This window comes from Aspergillus japonicus, assembly GCF_003184785.1.
Source record: "Aspergillus japonicus CBS 114.51 unplaced genomic scaffold BO86scaffold_1, whole genome shotgun sequence".
NCBI classification, from domain to species: Eukaryota; Fungi; Ascomycota; class Eurotiomycetes; order Eurotiales; family Aspergillaceae; genus Aspergillus; species Aspergillus japonicus.
In genome coordinates this window covers 427,337-445,746 of record NW_020291638.1, presented here as the reverse complement: position 1 = coordinate 445,746, position 18,410 = coordinate 427,337, and the positions used below count along the sequence as shown (strand labels likewise).

General features: G+C 54.7%; 7 protein-coding genes and 1 non-coding gene across 8 annotated transcripts; 3 read left to right on the top strand and 5 right to left on the bottom strand.

The window, feature by feature from the left end:
• Positions 1 to 176: 176 nt before the first annotated feature.
• Positions 177 to 623, bottom strand: BO86DRAFT_374432 (uncharacterized protein; the record flags this gene model as incomplete). The annotated part of the gene is made up of 1 exon (XM_025670429.1): positions 177 to 623. One exon carries the CDS (start codon positions 621 to 623, stop codon positions 177 to 179), a length of 447 nt encoding a protein of 148 aa, XP_025533294.1.
• Positions 624 to 2,195: 1,572 nt separating this feature from the next.
• Positions 2,196 to 4,042, top strand: BO86DRAFT_2943 (putative MFS transporter). The gene is made up of 4 exons (XM_025667399.1): positions 2,196 to 2,688; positions 2,808 to 3,308; positions 3,365 to 3,506; positions 3,567 to 4,042. Exons 1-4 carry the CDS (start codon positions 2,270 to 2,272, stop codon positions 3,915 to 3,917), a joined length of 1,413 nt encoding a protein of 470 aa, XP_025533293.1. The 5' UTR covers positions 2,196 to 2,269; the 3' UTR covers positions 3,918 to 4,042.
• Positions 4,043 to 4,348: 306 nt separating this feature from the next.
• On the top strand, positions 4,349 to 5,899 carry BO86DRAFT_424080 (FAD/NAD(P)-binding domain-containing protein; the record flags this gene model as incomplete). The annotated part of the gene is made up of 1 exon (XM_025675434.1): positions 4,349 to 5,899. The coding sequence occupies exon 1, from the start codon at positions 4,517 to 4,519 to the stop codon at positions 5,897 to 5,899; it is 1,383 nt and encodes a 460-aa protein (XP_025533292.1). The 5' UTR covers positions 4,349 to 4,516.
• A 2,705-nt stretch (positions 5,900 to 8,604) lies between these two features.
• On the bottom strand, positions 8,605 to 9,022 carry BO86DRAFT_300723 (putative quinol monooxygenase; the record flags this gene model as incomplete). The annotated part of the gene is made up of 2 exons (XM_025667462.1): positions 8,605 to 8,900; positions 9,001 to 9,022. 2 exons carry the CDS (start codon positions 9,020 to 9,022, stop codon positions 8,605 to 8,607), a joined length of 318 nt encoding a protein of 105 aa, XP_025533291.1.
• Positions 9,023 to 10,378: 1,356 nt separating this feature from the next.
• BO86DRAFT_t2 lies at positions 10,379 to 10,450 on the bottom strand. The gene has a single exon. It is a non-coding gene; the product is annotated as a tRNA-Glu (tRNA).
• Positions 10,451 to 11,947: 1,497 nt separating this feature from the next.
• On the top strand, positions 11,948 to 12,704 carry BO86DRAFT_384523 (uncharacterized protein). Its single transcript, XM_025670907.1, has one exon. The coding sequence runs from the start codon at positions 11,994 to 11,996 to the stop codon at positions 12,660 to 12,662; it is 669 nt and encodes a 222-aa protein (XP_025533290.1). The 5' UTR covers positions 11,948 to 11,993; the 3' UTR covers positions 12,663 to 12,704.
• A 97-nt stretch (positions 12,705 to 12,801) lies between these two features.
• Positions 12,802 to 14,810, bottom strand: BO86DRAFT_2905 (chlorogenic acid esterase precursor). The gene is made up of 4 exons (XM_025667381.1): positions 14,181 to 14,810; positions 13,566 to 14,082; positions 13,358 to 13,491; positions 12,802 to 13,301 (listed from the first exon to the last, which is right to left on the bottom strand). Exons 1-4 carry the CDS (start codon positions 14,675 to 14,677, stop codon positions 12,941 to 12,943), a joined length of 1,509 nt encoding a protein of 502 aa, XP_025533289.1. The 5' UTR covers positions 14,678 to 14,810; the 3' UTR covers positions 12,802 to 12,940.
• A 653-nt stretch (positions 14,811 to 15,463) lies between these two features.
• Positions 15,464 to 17,205, bottom strand: BO86DRAFT_374426 (putative MFS multidrug transporter; the record flags this gene model as incomplete). The annotated part of the gene is made up of 4 exons (XM_025670428.1): positions 15,464 to 16,467; positions 16,535 to 16,543; positions 17,156 to 17,160; positions 17,201 to 17,205. The coding sequence occupies 4 exons, from the start codon at positions 17,203 to 17,205 to the stop codon at positions 15,464 to 15,466; spliced, it is 1,023 nt and encodes a 340-aa protein (XP_025533288.1).
• Positions 17,206 to 18,410: the final 1,205 nt, after the last annotated feature.

Below are 18,410 nucleotides of genomic sequence, written 5' to 3'. Positions count from 1 at the left end.
TCATTAAGCTAGCATATTACGACGACCTCAGGATATTAATTCAAACACGTGCCCAAAGCCGCATAATCTGAAGCGACTAAAGCCGCCTTTGCCCATAGATAGATAGATACACAACGAAAACCCGAGCAAAAGCCACAGCGCATTCCAAATCCCAATCCACCCAACAATCCCCTCCCTTAAAGAGGGCAATCAAAGTAACAAGCGCAGTACCCCTTGGCATCGAAGACGGTATCATCCTTGCCGCAGACGCAGTTGGTGCTGTCGGCCTTGGACTGGATGTCCTGGCCGGCGTAGCGCACCTCGACCGAGGTGCAGCGGGTGAGGGTCTTGCTGGTGTCCTGGCCGCAGTACATGTCGACGGTGTAGGGCAGCACGGAGGTGAAGGTCTGCCAGGAGTTGAAGCGCTGCGACATCTCGGAGATGATCTTGCCGTTGGGGTCGGTGACGAAGCCCGTGTGCGAGTGGTAGTTCTGCGTGCCCAGCGTCGGGCCCATGTACATGGAGGCGTCCTCGTTGGCGTAGCCGGCGATGCAGCGCTTGCCATCGGGCTTGAGGGTCGTGATGGCGGTGGCGCTCGTGGCCAGGGCTGCGAGGAGGGTGGTGGCGGTGGTGAGGAAGTGCATTGTGGAGGTTTTTGGTATCAGGTGGTAAGAAGGTGGGAGTGGCTTGTTTTGAGGGGATTTGAGGTTGGAGAGGAAGAGGAAGCTGGATGATGGGATTGATGAGTTGAGGAGGAGATTCGTCTGCTCCTTATACTTGTGAGTCTGTCTATCTTCAGAAAACGTACGATTCTCGACCTTCCTGATTAGGTTCAGGACCTTTCGGCGTGGACGTGGAGATGTCTCACATTCCTGAATCCTGACTTGGAGACGCAAGATGGTGTCTACTACACCAATGCTACTTCATGAGTAGAGTCAGGGTCCTCCATGGGGTTTGGCTCTTCAAATTACGTATGGGCACGGAGCGTGGGGGCGATCTCCACTTCTCGTCTCTGCCTAGTACAGATAAGGCTGAATGCGCTGCTACTAGGTAGTGGGTCTTGCATCAAATTAACAGCCCAGAACACATTCACTGATGGTTTCCTGCAGGCAGACCGTTGAAGAGCTCTAGTACCCACCAATACCAATCGAGTATTTGACTTTGAATCACTGAGTCTCCTTGGAAGTATACAATCAGAGAAAGGTCTACAATCTGTGGTCGGAGTAGAACCTCTTGCTTCTCGGAATCCTTCCGCCTCTAACTTAGCCCCTGTTGCCGTTTCCGTGCTGGCTCTAGACAACCCTAATCTAATGCCTTTATATTCCCCATCTGAGGGTCTCACATATCCGAAGAAATTACCATTAATGCGTTAGCGTCACCGTTCTTCTCCTAATCATAGCGGGGAACAAGCTTCCCTTGCCCTGCAGCAATATTTAGCTTGGGGGCCGAAGGAGTGGAAGAGGCTGTGAGGCTGTGGAAGTGGGTCCTGCAGGGTCCACCCCTCAGCCTTCCGACGGATACAAGCGCCGGTTTGGCGACCAGGGTCTGAGGGCGTTGGGGGGGTTTTCCGGGCAGCCTTAAAGCAGGTTCAATTGAGGAAGGCAGACCGAGAGACTTGGGCATTGGGAGGTGGCACGCTCAGTTGGAATACTCCGGCACACGTGATGAGCACTGTCGCATTCACAATCCTGGACAACAGGGAGAATGGTCCGCTATCTCGCGAGCTCAGTGGACTCTAAAGCGCATCATCTCTGGTCCGACTGACAGCCCATCAGTGATACCTTCGCAGTTTTCTTGCAGCCATTGATGCTGGTCCTCCGAGACTGCATAATTCGAAAGTTGTCTTGTTCATGGAAGGGGAGGGATTAGGCTGTCATCTTCGCCATGATTTAGCACCTGCGTGAAAGCAGTCCTGTTCCAAAGCCAAGCAGCTACCTCTAGATGCTGCTACCTTTTCTCACTGCGTCTCAGTACGATGGCGCCTCTGTTAAGTCCCGTTGCAAAAGCAAAGGTTGAACTGTTGATTCGCAAAGCAGGATGCCGCTGCAACATTCGGTTTCGGCTTTGACTTCCCCCACTTAGCCCGACCCCGACCACAAGACCGAGGCCGACCCCGAGCCCGAGGCGGAAATACCCAATCCAGCCACAACCTCGGATTTATGCAAGGCAATGACTTTTTCTCTCGTCTTATGGCCGAGTGCATGCACGCCTGAATAAAGGAGCATCATGCTCACAATTTATCTTTCGTCTCAACCACATCTCATTCCCGGCAAAAGAGAGAAGTTCAATCATGTCTCGATCGGAAGAGAATCACCAGCACCACCCGCAACAACATGGGAAAGCCGTGCTAACCCGTGTCTTGGATGAAATGGGGCTCGTCACCGTCTGGCGGTCCCCGCGCGATGTGAAGCTCCTCTGCGCCCAGCGGTTTGTGCGGCTGTTCGCCTACGGGGCCTCCACGCTGATCCTCGTGTCTTATCTCTCCGCGTTGGCCATCTCGGAGGAACGCATCGGGTTATTTATGACCTTGACCTTGGTCGGGGATGTGGTGATTAGTTTTCTCTTGACGTTGTTTGCGGATGCGATGGGGCGGCGGGCGGTCTTGTCGTTGGGGTCGGCTTTGATGACGGGGAGCGGGGTCGTCTTTGGCCTTGGGGCTGGGTTTTGGGGGTTGCTGGCCGCTGCGGTGCTGGGAGTTATTAGTCCAAGGTATGTCTTTACTTAATTCTCCATTGCGCTGTCTTTTTTTTGTCATTTGTTTTTCTCTTTTTCTCTTTACTACTTATATTAGCTGTATGTGAGGGGAATCCTGCTAATGTAGCTTATAGCGGCAACGAGATCGGCCCCTTCCGGGCGGTGGAGGAATCCACGCTGGCGCATCTGACCTCCCACGAGCATCTGAGCGACATCTTTGCTTGGTATTCTCTCCTCGGGACGGCGGGGACGGCCCTGGGCATGATGTCGTGCGGGTGGGCCATCAAATTCCTGCAAGTCACGAAAGGGTGCGATTTCATCACCGCCTGCCGGGCCATGTTCTTCGGATATGCTGCGGTCGGGGTGGTAAAGTTGGCTCTGACCCTCTGCCTAAGTCGAAAGGTGGAGGCGATCCAGGAGGAGGATCGTGCAGCGGAGGATGCGCAGGAATCCGGCGAGACTGAGGCGCTGCTAGGTGATCGTCCACGCGAAGAGTCTCAGCAACAGCAGCAGCAGCCGCCAAAGACGGATAAGCCGTCACTCTTCTCTGCGTTTGATCGTGACCTCCTGAGCCTGGTGCTCAAGCTATTCTTGCTCTTTGGATTGGATTCGTTTGCTTCAGGGCTTGCGTCGCTGTACGTCCCCTCTCTAAAGGCTTTTGCATTCCGTACGCATACTAAGCTGGCTGCAGTTCCTGGATGACATACTTCTTCAAGCGCAAGTTCTCTCTCCCCGAGAGCGAGCTGGGGTCAATTTTCTTTACCACGTCGATCATTTCCGCCGCGTCGATGATCGTCGCATCTTCCATTGCGAAGCGCATTGGTAACGTCAAGGTTCGTGGCAGCCCCTTTGAATCCTCTTTTAGAGATTGGTGAGACTAACTTCTCTCGCAGACAATGGTCTTCACCCACCTCCCCTCCGCCATCTGTCTCGCCATGATCCCATTCCCTTCCGCCCTTCCCCTAGCGCTGATGTTCCTGATCCTGCGAGCGTGCACGCAGAACATGGACGTGGCCCCGCGGTCGGCCTTCCTGGCCAGCGCCTTGCCTTCGGACAAGCGCACCGCCATCATGGGCGCGGTCAATGTGGTGAAGACCAGTGCGCAGAGTATGGGCCCGCTGATCACAGGTGTGTTGGCTAGTAGAGGGTTGTTCGGGGCCTCGTTCACTGTGGCTGGTGTCTTGAAGGCATGCTATGATATCGGCATGTTGGTTTGTTTTGGTGGGCGGAGTGCGCGGAGGTAGATGGAATGGTCTAAGGGAACTAGCCAAAAGCACACCCAAAAGCATTGTTTAGAATTGAGGGTTTGTCATTAGACGCACGGGTCCTGTATGTTGCTGGTGAGAGCGAGGATGCTCCTCTCAGCTTCATGCATTCTGCCAAGACATCCCAACCAATGTATGCGATGATACCACGGTCACCTTTGCCCGCGAACTGTGTCACCAATCGGTGGCGCAAGGATCTTCACTCATTATCAGTACCTCGTGCCACCCTATGTTGAAGAACTCGTATCGCGGATTAGATCTCGATGCCGTCATTTCTGGGGGGGGCAAAGGAATCTCCGGTGGTGTTCATTCCCCTGACAGGGTTGCACCTGCCTGCGTCAGTATTTATTCTCCGATGGCTTGACATTCAATCGACCATGGTTCCAGTGACTGCAACACTGTTCCCCCATAAACTACTAGTACCCACTATAAACAGCGAGCACGTTAAATGCGACTATATTCCACCTCCGTTGGACATAATACCCCGCTCCTGGCTCGTCTTCAGCTTTCCCCGTCCATGAAGACATAAAGACAGCAACCACTCACACCATTCACTCCCCTGCGAAAGCATCCACACAATGTCCGTCAGCGACCTCCTCGTCGACACCTGCATCATCGGCGGCGGCGCAGCAGGCGCCTACGCCGCCTACCGCCTGCACCAACTCAACCACACCGTCGCCATCGTAGAGCGCGGCTCTCATCTCGGCGGCCACACCGTGACCTACCGCGACCCGATCATCACCAACAACCAGCCCATCGACTACGGGGTCACCTGGCTCCAGAACCTGCCCGTCATCCGAGACGCCTTCGCCCACTACAACATCCCCCTAGTCAAAGAGAAAATCGACTATGCGATCGACATGTTCAACTTCGCCACGGGGGAGTCCGTCACTCCGATCCCCGCCAACGAGATCATCGCCGCACTCGACCGCTACGAAACCCTCCTCGCCCAGCACCCATACCTCGAAACCGGGTTCGAAGACCTCCCAGACCCCGTGCCGGAGGATCTGGTCGCGCCCTTCCAAGAATTCATGGACAAGTACCATCTAGACGGGCTTCTCAACACCTTCAGCTCGTGGCTCAGCGGCCTCGGCGAGTGGCCGGACTACCCGACGCTGTATGTTATGAAGTACTTGGGGACAGACTACCTGGCCGGCCGACTTCGACTGGGGTGGGTGCGGCCGCAAAGCCACGACGCGAGCGAGATCTACCGGGCGATGGAGCAGGAGTTGCGAGGGGCTCATCAAACGTTGCTGTTTAACAGTAGCGTAGTGAGGGTAGATGCTCGAGACTCTGCTGCTGATCGCATGGTGGTGGATGTGGCCACGGTGGACGAGACACGAAGGCAGAGCATATTCACATGCCGTCGGCGCATCCGTGCAAAGACCCTCCTCTTCGCTGCGCCTCCCTTGCCGGATAACCTCGAAGTGCTGGGCCTGGATGAACCAGAGCGGTCGCTATTCCGTCAATTCAAGGACCCGTGGTTCTACACGGCGCTAATCCGGGTAGACGGGTTTCCTAACGACACCTTCCTAGAGAACCACGGCAAGAACCACCCCTTTCATCGCCCGCGTCTTCCGGCTGTGTTGGCGTTTCGGCCGACGGATGTGTCTGGAATTGTCAGGGTCACGGTGGGGAGTACATCGCGGGGGCTGTCGGAGGCGGAGGTGGAGGAGTGTATCCGCGCCGGGGTGGACAGCGTGCGGCGCAGGCTGGGCGGCGGCAACGTCTCGGACTCGGAGATCCTGGTGGTGCGCGATCACTCGCCTTATACGTTGACGGTCTCGGGAGCGGCAGTCGCGGCGGGGTTCTATCGGCAGCTGAGTGCGTTGCAGGGCCACCGGCGGACCTACTACACGGGCGCGACGTGGGATACGCATCATATGCCTCAGGTGTGGATGGTTACCGATCAGGTCCTGCAGAGGCATCTACTTCCCGGGCTGCGGGGGGTGAGGGGTTGACACTTCTGGGGCTTGTAGGCTAATATCGGGGGAGGATTCTCTCAGATGGATATATACTGTTACGCTTTGGCTAGGTTGCAGCTGAGAAGCTCGTATTCCAAGGTCGTGCGATGATTCTGGGTTGCAACAATCAAATAGTGGTCTGCCCGGCATATATACCGAGATCGTGTGCCAACATGAATAGGAGAAAGTGGCGGTTGTCTCTTTAGACACGACGAGATCCAATGGAAGCAGTTTCCGCGATGTTACCGTTGATTCGAACCATTTTTTCAATATGGCTCCTATGTCGACGTCTCAAACTGTAAGCCCTATCTGCGAAACTACCTGCTATGAGGCCACCGAGGAGGGCGGTGAGCGACCCGTATAAGCGGCAGCCTGCGCGAGGCCTCAGGACCGCTAACTCCACTGACCCCAAACTCGGCAAGTTTGGCCAAAACCGTGGACGTGATTGGTTTTGCTTTTGCACAGTAGCACACCGCTCGGCATGAGGTGTCGTTGTCTCCCTTGTCTTTGCGGTCTTGAGCTCTTGCTTTCCAATCGTCGTCTTCTACGTTTTCTTTCCAATTCCAATCAGCGCAAGTGGGAAAGTTGACGGTTTCCTTTTCCGTCAACCTTATTACGGAAGAAGAAGATGGCGCTTCCCAACCGACTTTCAGGCGTCAGTGATCGCTGCTTGTGCAAATCCGTTACCATGCAATGTTGTCAGCCAGCATGGAAAGCGTGTTATCAAAATATCCGATCATCAAGTGGTCAAGTGGGGCCCAGATGTAACGGAAGAAGAAGCCAAAAACCAAAGTTTAGCCTATGAGCTTGTGGATAGCCACATAGTTCGTATTCCACGGGTATATGCCTTCTTTTCCGACGAACGAGGCTGGGGTTATATTATGATGGAGTCTGTAGAGGGAACGGTCGTTGACCCATTAGAGGACGTCAGGGCTATCGAGAAGGTAGCGGACGTGCTCGATCACTTCGCAACGTTGGCACATACCATCCCTGGGTCACTCTGTGGGGGGGGGGGGGGTCTGTCGTGGACTTCTGTTCCCCGAGACTCAAGTTCTTATCTTGACGAGATAAAGATGTGGTTCTATAGCCGACTTTTCGAACACAACCCGGAGCGGAGTTTCCGGAATTGTCAGCTTGTGCTCTGCCCCTTAGATAGGAATCTCTTGTGGCAGGAAGATGGATCGCTCTGCCTTCTTGACTGGGCGTCTGCTGGCTAATATCCAAGGTTGTTCGAGTTCTGTGCGCAGTGAGTTGTTGAAGGAACGGACGGCAGCTTTAATTCCATTCTCTTGAACTCGATCAATCCCCTCTCGGATACCGAGCTAGAACAGAGAGAGGCGACTCTGTGTGCTTGGAGAAATATCCAAAAGTATCCTTTGTAAGTGTACAGACCACCAGCTCCCTTTTTGATCGCAACTGATTCGCTCAGTCGATCTAAGAAGGTAAAGGAGTAACAAATGGCATCGAGAAATTCTTCGAGTTTGATCCCTGTACCTCCTCCGCCGATGCCGGAATACCCACCAGACTGGAATGAGCAGAACATGGCTTTTGTTTCGACGAGACCCGCGTCTACCGCCTCCCTAAGCTCGCTTTAAGAAGCTCAGAAGAACCATCGATTCCACAATCGCCTTTGGCATCATCTACGAGCAATGCTATACACCGAGTCATCTAAAATTGCCTAGCATCAGAGCGACTGTGGAAGGATACCTGCAAAAGGGAGGAGATACTCAACGCAACAATACCACACCTATCCGCCAAACACAAATTATCTCCGGGATCTCTGTCTAGAAGATCGAGCCTACTTACTCGCGCAATTACAAACTGGACACTCTTAGTCATCGACCTACGCTTTAGGCTTGACGGTTCGGTGACAACTGACCTGTGGCGTTTCTGGGGAGCGCGTGAGCGCACCTCACGATTAACCGAATTGTTCGGAACTGAAAAGCCTACGCGGCGCGCTTCGAAGGAAGGGTTGTTGACGCTTTCCATATGATATCAATCTTGCTGGGAGGACATGGAGAAGAAACAAAGGAGAACATTGACAGCGTCGCGGGCCAAGGCGGTGGATGCCGCCTTGGACTCTTGCCGAAGCTCCCCAGAGGTTTCAAAACCAGGCCCCATGGGGCCAGCTTGATAGCGACAAGCTCCTTCGGAAATAACCTCTCGGACAATCAGTCATCATTCGACATTAGGTCCTCCAGCGGAATAAGCATAAACATTATGCAAGCATATACATAGCTTGGTTGTCCGGGAGGAACCAGTTACTACAAGCTCGGTCGCAAGTTCGGACTTTCGAGGAAAGCGGTGAGCTACCTCACACTGCAGCCCCGCAAGAATGCTAGAGGTGTGTGTGGCTTTGTGCGACCCTCAATGTAAACCACAATTTAGTAAGTAGTTCACAGGTACCGAAAGAACATGCTTGACTCAGATTGAGAATATTGTATTTAGCTGGTGGTTATCCAGATCCATATAATCGACTCTAAGGGTATCCAATTGCCCAAAACAACGTGCCGTCAGCACACACACACACACCCTTAAAGTATCGGTGAAAACATGTATTCCCGCGCACCGGAAAATCCCTCCAGAGGGCCCGGCGCAACTGAATTCTTCCCCAAAAACTACCGTCATATGTACAATACAGTGGCATCCCCACGATCCACCCTCCAACCCTTTTGTTGAGAATCAAGAAAAAGCAGAGAAATCTACTGCTTCTGCTCCTCCCCGGGCACCAGCTCCTCGAAGCGACGGAGATCCATCTCCTTCTCGAGCAGGGGGATGACGTAGGGGTCGAAGGTCTTCCAGTAGGGGTTCTCGAGGTGGTACTTCTGGGAGCCCTCGTTGAGGTAGCGCTCGACGATGCAGAAGTCCTGCTTGTCGTGCACGCTCTGCATCACGAACCAGGAGAGCGTCTCCTTGTCCTTGGAGTAGACGGCCGAGGCCTCGAGGAGCTTGGCGTGCAGCTTGTTGATGCTCTCCTCGTCGGGCTTGGCGCGCATGTCTGTAATACCAGGTGGTGTTAGTGTTGCGGGTTTGAGTTGGGAGATTTGGGGGATGAAGTTGTAGGAGTGGGCGAAGTTGAAGGGTAGGGATTCACGTACGGACAACGATGGTGTAGACCATTTTGGCGGGTTTTGTGGTTTTTTGAGGGGTTGAGGAAGAGGTGAGTGAGGTTGGAGGAGAGTTGGACAGTGAAGAAGCAGCCCGGGGAACAAGCAGGGTGGTCGGATTGTTTTTGTAGGTTGGAGAATGCAACCCCGGTTGACTGCGCTCCTGAACCCCCACCCCTCACGGTCTCACCCTCTGTGCCCCTCGGTGGGGCAACGGGTGGGGGAGGAAAGGCTTTCCAGCTTGGAAAGTTACTCCATACTTTGGCCCGGTGAGGCGGGCGGATGTTCCCCGCATGGTTGCGGTCGGTCGAGTTTGTTCACAGGTTTCTACAGGTATAGACTGGAAAAGAATATAGTATTGGAGTTACGTATGATGATCCATACCGATACAGCTGTCTCTAGGTTTGTGTATTTGCATAAAATGAACTGCAAAGCCGAAGGTCGCTCTCCGAATCTTGGAGGTAGGGCATCCCGATCAGGTGGATCCGAACTCTGTTTCGGGGTTTCTTCGGGGGGCCACCGATGCCGGCCACCCCATTGGCGGGCGAGCAGGAGTCGTGCGTCATACTCCATGTTTATTCTCATTTGACCAAGTCATTCGATGATGTCTGTATAAAGTGCATGGAATTCAGCTTTAGGTTGGTGAAGTGTTGCCTCCGGTTAAATCGAGGCGGCCCATTCAAACGCAGCAGTCTCTTACAGCTTTCATGTTTGCCAATGCCTATGGTCACTTTTTTGTGGCTAAGAAGGAAAGAATGTTCAGTGGACACGGCAGTGGGAGATACATGTCCAACAAACTTGGGAGAGCGTCATTTGAAATATCAGAGAGGCTAAGATGCCCAATTGAATGAGAACCAGTCTTGACTCAACACTCATCAAGTGTGTTCCCGTGGGGGAATGGAACAGGGAGGGCAGAATCATGACCGCCTATCGCTCCCGCAGATGGTGGCGGTTCGGAACAACAGATGATCCAGACGCAGAGCCCTAGTTAGCAAGTACTCTGTACTATTCAAGCTGATACAGCTCAGCTGCATGATATGACACCTATTTTGAGTCGATTATAGAGGCTCTGACCATTGGTCATTCTGCTATAACATAACGAAGAGAAGAGTTAGAGCTAAAGCACTACGCTGCTCCACGTGAATCACAGTAGACAGAATACTCGACCTGCTGCGACAAACCAGAATCGATAACATCTTTCCATCACTTCCTCTTGCCAATCAGGTATAGTCTCTTCGACATGGGAAAGACACTAGTGCCTATTGAGGTTTAGCGTCACACGAAAGCGGAACAATCCGGGTCCTAAGAGTGCTCCTCGCACAGCCTCCGGGGAGCAAAAATGGCCACAAAAAGTAACTCTTTGATGCTTCTCCGATGCGGGGAATCGAACCCCGATCTCCTGTGTGAAAGACAGGTATGATAGCCGTTACACTACATCGGAGGTAGTTGAAGAATGGCTCGGTTTTGATGTCTGAGTAGCATGACATGTATGGCACCATAGCACCTCGACACTGTGCCCGAATCTTCCACCGCCCCCACGCTGGGAACCCTAGTCAGAACTACTCAATTAGGCTAAATACTCTTGGGAATGCGAGCGGTAAGCTGCAGAACTGGTCAGTATCACCTGTTCTCAAGTGTTTGACATCTATGTTACGTCTAGGTCTCTACGTTATATAGCGTTGCCCTCATTGCTAGTTGGAGAATTAGACTCCGCTATAACATCGGTTTTGCGAGTCTGGGCTACCCCGATAATGAGTTATGTTGTGAGGATGGAATAGAAGTGAGGTATTCTACAATAGCCTACGGTTGTTGACGAGAGGTAGGGCTGGGTCTGACCGTGCAGTCCAGCCCGGCATTCGCCCTAATCAATTTTCCGTCCTTGCCGGCAATCCAGTCTCCGGGGCGTTGGAACTGGGCATGCATGCCCAGGCGCAGGAGACCTTCACAACCCAAGACTGGGCATCTTTCCGCAGCCAAGACCTCGGCGAATGTAGTAAATGATTCCGAGCAGACTCACCTTTCGTACCTCAAACATCCTCAAGACTCTAACCGTATAACCCCTCAACCATGGTCCAAGAACACACACAAACCATCATGGAGCGATCCATCACCGTGCAGAACACGAGTCAGCTAGCCAGCCTTGTCTCAAAACCCCCTCACACTCCTCCTTCCTCCTGGGCCTCGTGTCAGCCCAGATGTCCCTCACTCGCCGTGTTCCATCCGCCACTAGTTGGTTATCTGATTGATCCAGCCACCCCCGGCCAACCCGAATGGCACGCTACGCTGCATCCGCTTCATTAAATACGGGGGGAAACATGGGTTGACAAGTTCATGTCTGCATGTCTCGTCCCTTCAGCTGCACCGAGCAGGCCACTCAGCCCGCAGGGTTGCGGATGCAGGCCGTAACAACCCCATCAGTTGCCTAAAGGGGCAGGCCGGATCCGCTGCGAGCCGAGGCGGGATGCGCCCTAGCGCAGGTCGGCAACCAGGCACGGAGCGATAATCGCTCGTATTCCATCTGCCTTCTGCACAATCAGGAGTCTGGACAACTGACCCTACGCCGCTAGTCTAGTTCTTCGGTGGCGAAAGAAAAAAGGTCGCCAGGGTCTTACCCGAAGAGCGGGGGGTTTTTTTTGTCTCAGTGTCGCCAAAACCACAACCTGATCCCTGCTTCAATACTGCCAAGACGGTGCGTGTCTTGCCGCTGCAGAATTCCCATTCGCGCTGTCTCAGTTATGAGGCTAATTATAGTACTAGAATGAGTATGGTAGTATCCAAGATTGGAGATGGGTCGGTTCGAAGAATGCCGGATCGTAGAGAGAAAAAAAAGAGACCCCTGCGGGGGTGTACGGTGGGGTTATCAGCCAGCGGTCCATGGATCGGATCGACTATAAGAAGGGGGAGAAAGCAGCAGGGCTGGTCCCAATCTCAACCATCGCACCAAAATAAATCCCCACCTCAAACAGCCATTCGAACCTGCCAAAATGAACGCCCTAACCACCCTCCTCACCGTCCTCTCCGCAACGACCAGCACCAGCGCCCTCTCCATCCAACCGCGCGACCCGGCGCCGGCCTCCATCACCCCGCCGGAGGGCTGCCCGATCCCGACCTGGGAGGTGACCTACTTCCACTGGTTCAACGGCTCCAAGTCGCTGGACTGCATCCACAACCCGGCCGACATCGCCTTCAAGGACTGCCTGTGCGGCAACGCCTGGTGCGACCAGGACCCGGCTACCTGCAACGGCACCATGGTCCCCGTCTGCTACACGGGCATGCCCAACTACCAGCCCTGGGGGTACGGGCCCCCGCAGACGCTGGCCATTGACTTCGCCGACGGCCTCGAGTGCCGCGACACGTACATCGGCTACCGCATCCACGACATCGCCCACGGCGAGTCCAACTGCGGCTACGCCGACCGCGGCCTGGGCCGCATCGTCTCGTTCTACGGCACGTCGAACGAGGACGTCTCCGTCGGCCACATGGATTACGAGCTCGGCTCGGGCCATGCCTTGACGTGTAACAACGGGAGCAAGATCACCTACCATGGCAGTGTGGACTTCCAGTTGAACTGCGTGCATGATGCGTTCTTTAATGCTACGTGTGATGCGGCGCCGTTTGAGATTCCGGTTTTGAGCTATGAGTGGGTTTCTTAGTTGGCTTTTGAAGGGGTTAGAGATGGCGGTAGTGGGGTGAGGGGGTATAGGAGGGGAGATTGTGGAAGGAGTGGAGAGGGCACTTAGGGCTGGGGACCGGGCGGGTGTAGATAGCTGCATGTGTTGGATGTGTGATGAGCAATGAATATATGTATGTCTGTGGATCATCGAACTATACTGGCATGACTGCGTCGGGTGACCGTGGAGTCAAATCCTAGATCTCTTTACAATATCCAATAATGTAGGTCCGTATCTCTGCCCGCAGTGCAAAACACAGCTCACTGCGTCGGCAACGGAAATTCCGCGCATCCCACCGCCAACGCACTCACCGGCATCAGACTGGACACCGTCCCGTTCGCCCCAAAGGCCATCGCCTGCCCATCGGGGGTATACGCGGGCCAGCCCATGCGCGGCAGCGCGTGGACCGGGTCCTTCATGAACGCCAGATACAGATCCTGCCAGCGCGTCGACACCGCCCGCTGCAGCGCCGTCGGCGCGCCCCCGTACCACTGGTAGGTGCCGAACAGCAGCGGCAGCTCGGAGGCGTGGTACGCCCCCTCCCACGGCCGGGGCGAGGTGTTCGGGAAGTGCGCCAGGTTGTACCAGCGGAAGGTCAGCGCGGAGGTGTTGTAGCGTAGTCTGCGGCCGCCGTCAGTCATTTCTGTTCCGAGCAGGACCTTTCGTGGAAAACTCACTGGTTATAGTAATTCGCCGGACACTGGTCCGTCTCCAGCGTCTGATGGTGGATATACGTCTGGTTCGGGCCCTGGGGTCCCACCCACGCGACGAGCGAGGCTTCTTCGTTGGCGTTTGTGCCGAGAATCGCGGGCTGTCGGCTCGTCAGCATCGCTCCCCCAACCTTTCTGTCCGGTAACACAGTCTACGGGCAGGAAAAAAACATACCAATCCCGAATAATTCCCCTCCAGCGCGCGCTCCGTGAAGTTCGCAAACTTGGTCACCCCATCCACGATGGTCGTGAACTTCAGCGCCGGCGCGTCCGCCCCGAGGGTATAGTTCTCGTAGAAGGCCACCAGCGCCTCCGCACTGACATTGTGGCGCATGCACGCCAGCTCCTCGCTCGCAGTCAAGTTGTGGCCGCAGCCGAGCTGCTCCGCCACGAAGGTGAAGTTGCTGTGCGTGACGTCCTTGCTGGCGCCCGTCGCGAACACGCTCCCGGAGTGCATGATCAGCCCGTGCACGATCGGGTCCGCCGGCCACGCGAAGTTGAAGTAGTCCACGCTGGCGGCGCCGGAGCTCTGGCCCCACAGCACCATGCGGGAGCGGTCGCCGCCGAAGGCGGCGATGTTGTCGCGCACCCATTCCACGGCGAGGCGTTGGTCGAGCAGACCTTGGTTCGTGTTCTGGTTTGTGGCCGCGAGGCCGGCGGCGTTGGGGAAGCCGAAGATGTTGTTGCGGTAGCTTTGGGGGTTTGTTAGTTGTTGTGGTGGTGGTGGTGGTGAGGGTGGGGAGGGAAGAGGGCGGTTAGGGCTGGGCATTTGTCGTAGTGGACCACTCACTTGACCGCAACGACGATATGTTCTTGGGTCCGTTGAATCCAAGGACTCGGGTTGAATCCGTTGGTCAGCAGGCCTCCCTCGTAGAAACCGCCACCGAACAGCCAGATGAGGACCGGCAAGGGGCCTGAGGTGCGCGGGTGAAGCGGCGCCCAGATGTTCAGGGTGAGACAGTCTTCCGACCAGGGTCCGTAGGGCTGCAGCCACGGGGAGTCGATGGTGTAGACGGATGGGTCGGTGACGGTGGTGAGAGGGTATTGGGGGCAGTTTGGGGAGATTTTGGTGGCGTCGATGGTGCTGTTGGCGTGGGCTTTGGGCTGCGGTGGTGCGAATCGGAGATCGCCGAGGGGGGGTTCGGCGAAAGGCACGCCCAGGAACTGAGCCACCCCCGGTGTTGATCCGTTGATCATGCCATAGACCTGACCGATCGTGGTGTTCACCTTCAACGAGAGGGCGGTCGCTGCAGGGAGGAGCAAGCCTAGAGAGATGAGGGACCTCATCTTAAATGCATGCGCTTGCTAGATACTGCGTGTCGCGGTCGAAAGTATAGACTGCCGTGGTTGCTTTATACTCCTGCTCTTTATCCTACGTATGGCAATGACGGGTATGATGCCGTCGAGCCAAGATCGCTTTACCGGTTGTGTCTGCGGAGTTTAGTCCTCACCAGGCAAGGACAAAAAGGTTAGCTGAGGGAGTGGACCCTGAAGCGTTGAGTTGTGTGGGGAATCCGGGGTGACAACCCCAACAATGACGCTCATTCATGCGGGATGGTGCGGGTGTACTCCGGACGGGAGTCTGTCAATGACTCACAATTGCCGGTTTCTGCGTCCCTGACTCGGTTTCTTGGATATCAACAGAGAGGATGGCCGGTTCCCCCGTCGACAGCGGCTAAATCTTTTGGCGGACGAGGACTTGCCGAATCCTGCTGGCTTGGCTGAGGGCTTGTTGAATCTGACTCGCCAATTATCGTCAGTCCACAGACTACAGGCACACAGGCATGCTATAGCACTGAGATTATATCTACCATAATCTACGAAACCTGAATCGATGTATTAAGTTTATCCGAATGTGACAATCGGCAATGGCCGCAAGATTATCTATCATACATCCCGAGCAGGGAAGAATATCCGCGACGGTGATGGAAGGCTGTGCATCGGAATCAAGACTCCAGATCCTATAGTCCAAGAGCAAACCTGTCCCTTTGAAGGCGAGGGCGATGGGCTCTTAGCCTCAGCCCTCCGCGCAGCCTCCTCCCTCTCTTTCTTGCGCCACCCCGCCGCAAACCTTCACTGGATGAAGGGCCCTACTAGCGCTAGCAGCTGCACCGCAACACAAATCGTGAATGCGACAACGACTCCCACCCCATCGATCGTCGGCGTGATGAAGCTCGTGCCCCCAGCCGCAAACAGGCACCTTGCGAGGTTCAAACTGGCGCTGGCGGCTGCACTCCGCTCGGGAAACACATCCACCAGGTACGTCATAACCAGCGACTGCGTCGAGACCGCCGTCCACCCGGTAATAAACGTCGAGACAATTGGCACCGCCATGTGCACCTTGTGTGGATACCGGATCGTCCACCCGAACAAGATGATGGAGCAGCATTGGAGGACCGAGAATACGGGCACCAGGCACAGACGCGCTCGTTCCAAGGGAAAGTCTGTTTCCCGCGCGGAGGCGAGGGCTGTCGCGCTGGCGGCGTCGGAGTCATTGGCGTGCTCCGCGTCGAACGAGGCTTCGTACGCCGCCTTGACGCGCCGGTAATCCGCGTCCAGGATCTTGCCCGTCACTAATGTGCCGATCATTGAGCCCACGCCGTTGGCTATGAAGGTCAGCCCGGTCTGGATCTCGGTGAGGTTGTAGTGCTCCTCGAAGAGGGAGGACATGGCGGTGATGCTCATCTGCCAGACGGCGTAGTAGATGGCGAGGAAGAGGATGATGGGCGCGGCGTGGTTGGAGAGGAGTATGCGGATCGGGTCGAGGAGGTCGATTTTCTTGCGGGCGGCGGGCTGGGTTTGTGGATCTCGGGAGTGGTCATGCCAGGGAATCTTGGTGGTGCGTTGGTATACGTCCAGGGAAAAGCGAGTCAGTGGGTTGGACGGGGTGCGGCTGCCGTTGGCGACGATGGAGCATAGGGTCTCCGGTAAAAGGATGATCAAAATGCATAGGAATACGCCGCCGTAGATGGTGAGGAACCAGAAGATTGCCTTCCAGCCGAGAGAGCCGGCGATGGTGCCGCCTATAATGGGGCCTGGGTAAGGCAGGAAGTGGATGTTGGATGCGAACCCGGAAACTGGAATCAAGAGTTAGTGGCTGAATGGTCGAAGCTGGCTCTGCATGGATGGGTGATTTGTACGTACAGGTTGCGGCTGTGGATATCAGGACAATGATCAGCCACTTCTACCTTTTATCAAAGATGCTATATGGTGCTTCAGGTGTGGAATCTGCAGGTGCCTCCTTGGTGGTGGAAGAAACGGTTGCGCTTAGGGTTGCATCTGCTGGTGCCGGCTGCCTCGGCTGCTGCAGTTGTGCTGGTTGTGTTCGTAGGGATTATTGTCTAGTGACATTGTATGCTGAGTTTGTGACCCCGGTTGACAAATGACCAGAGATTCAAAAACTTTTCTAAGTGTGCTAAAGGTTGGATATAAAGCTGGACTGGTCGCTTTATAGGCTTCAGATAGCGCATTTGTTGAAGTGGCAAGAAGTGGCATCAAACCGCGCCCAGACGTCGGGATCCCGAGCAGTCTCGGAGTTCAGCCATCAAATCTCCACCTTGTCAAGGGATGAGTGGGGGAATGAGCATTTAAGCACCAATGAAAAACCAGTAGCTGCCTTGGAATTCCGTTGGGCCCTTTCACTCAAGGGGCACCGAGACCCCGATGTTAGTACTATACTGACTGCATAGAGATACAATTAATGAATGCTCTTAGTTGATAATGTTCTCTATCCCTGTTATATCAAAGGTCCAGACCTAAGCTTACTACTCCTGTTGGTTGATTTATGCAGCTTTTGCCAACCCAGCCCACGGCATCATGGCCGCCTCCGCCAGCAGCCCCCTCAGCTTCGGCGAGAACTACGCCGTCCTCAACCTGGACTGGATGTTGGTTCTGATTGACGCCGTGAAAGATACCCCAGAAGGACAAACATTCACCCAGAGCTGCAATAAGTGGAACAATGCCATTCACCAAAGGTCCCCTTGTCTGCTCACAATCTTCTCAACCCTCGCCTTCCAGTGCGGCTAGCCTGAGGTCTAGCCTAACTCGCCTTTCGCTAGCCTGATCGCCCCCTACGGCGAGTTCGCGACTGGGTCACCAAAGGTGCTAAGGTGGTAAGAGATGGTTGTATGTTTAGAGAACGCTTCGATAAGCTAGTGGGGACCCCAGTAATCATAGATATAGAGGCTTAATATTAGCCCCAGCGTATTAGTGGCAATTCGACCCACCTAGACGGATCGATTGACGCATGCATAAGAAGCACTGGGAAAGCAGGCGATCAAATACTAAATCTTGTTTATCTGATTTATGAAGTGTGTGCAAACTGTACTTATAGTGTTTACACGATAGGAAGGACCTGGAAGCAACTTGTCAAGGCAATGTAAGCTAGTCGGAACTTGGCCGTCAATTAATGCATAGACTTTATTTTAACAGAATATGCTCGTGATAAGCATGCATGATCCGGATTTTAAGCTTCCGACTGTCAACTAGATGCATAGGACTCAGGCCAACAAAACAGAACAAACGGGAAGCCGGGGTACCGGTTGGTCACTGTCATACTGGCAAGGGACCTTCATTGGATTCGTGCCTGTTTGATTGGTGGTCACTGGTCTGTTCGGCACCCTCTCTTTCTTGATGGTCCGCTAAGTACTCTGAGATCTCCAAATGACTACGGGCATTGGCAATGTCTAATGGAGTACGATTTGCCAAGTCCGTCGTCAGAGTGCGTGCTCCTGCTCCCACCAACAGCTCACAAATAACCATGCTGCCGACGAAGGCGGTCTCGTGAAGTGGGGTCCAACCGTCAACATTTTTGATTTCGACGTTGGCTCCGGGTTGAAGCAGCAACCGAACCACCTCTACGTGGCGTTGCTTCGCAGCCTCTTGGAGGATGGATCGTCCACGCTCCCCAACGGCGTCGATATTAGCCTGGAATTGTAGTAGTAACTTCATCACCGACACATGGCCCTTTCTCGCGGCAACGAACAATGCGGTCCGGTCCATCCGGTCGGCCATATCAATC

Coding starts and splice junctions, on each gene's coding strand:
- BO86DRAFT_2905 (XM_025667381.1), bottom strand. CDS start 14,677: ATGAGGTCCCTCATCTCTCTAGGCTTGCTCCTCCCTGCAGCGACCGCC. Junction 14,083..14,180: donor CATATCGTCGTTGCGGTCAA/GTGAGTGGTCCA, acceptor AAACCCCCAAAG/CTACCGCAACAACATCTTCG. Junction 13,302..13,357: donor CCGGCGAATTACTATAACCA/GTGAGTTTTCCA, acceptor CGGCGGCCGCAG/ACTACGCTACAACACCTCCG.
- BO86DRAFT_384523 (XM_025670907.1), top strand. CDS start 11,994: ATGAACGCCCTAACCACCCTCCTCACCGTCCTCTCCGCAACGACCAGC.
- BO86DRAFT_2943 (XM_025667399.1), top strand. CDS start 2,270: ATGTCTCGATCGGAAGAGAATCACCAGCACCACCCGCAACAACATGGG. Junction 2,689..2,807: donor CTGGGAGTTATTAGTCCAAG/GTATGTCTTTAC, acceptor TGTAGCTTATAG/CGGCAACGAGATCGGCCCCT. Junction 3,507..3,566: donor AGCGCATTGGTAACGTCAAG/GTTCGTGGCAGC, acceptor CTTCTCTCGCAG/ACAATGGTCTTCACCCACCT.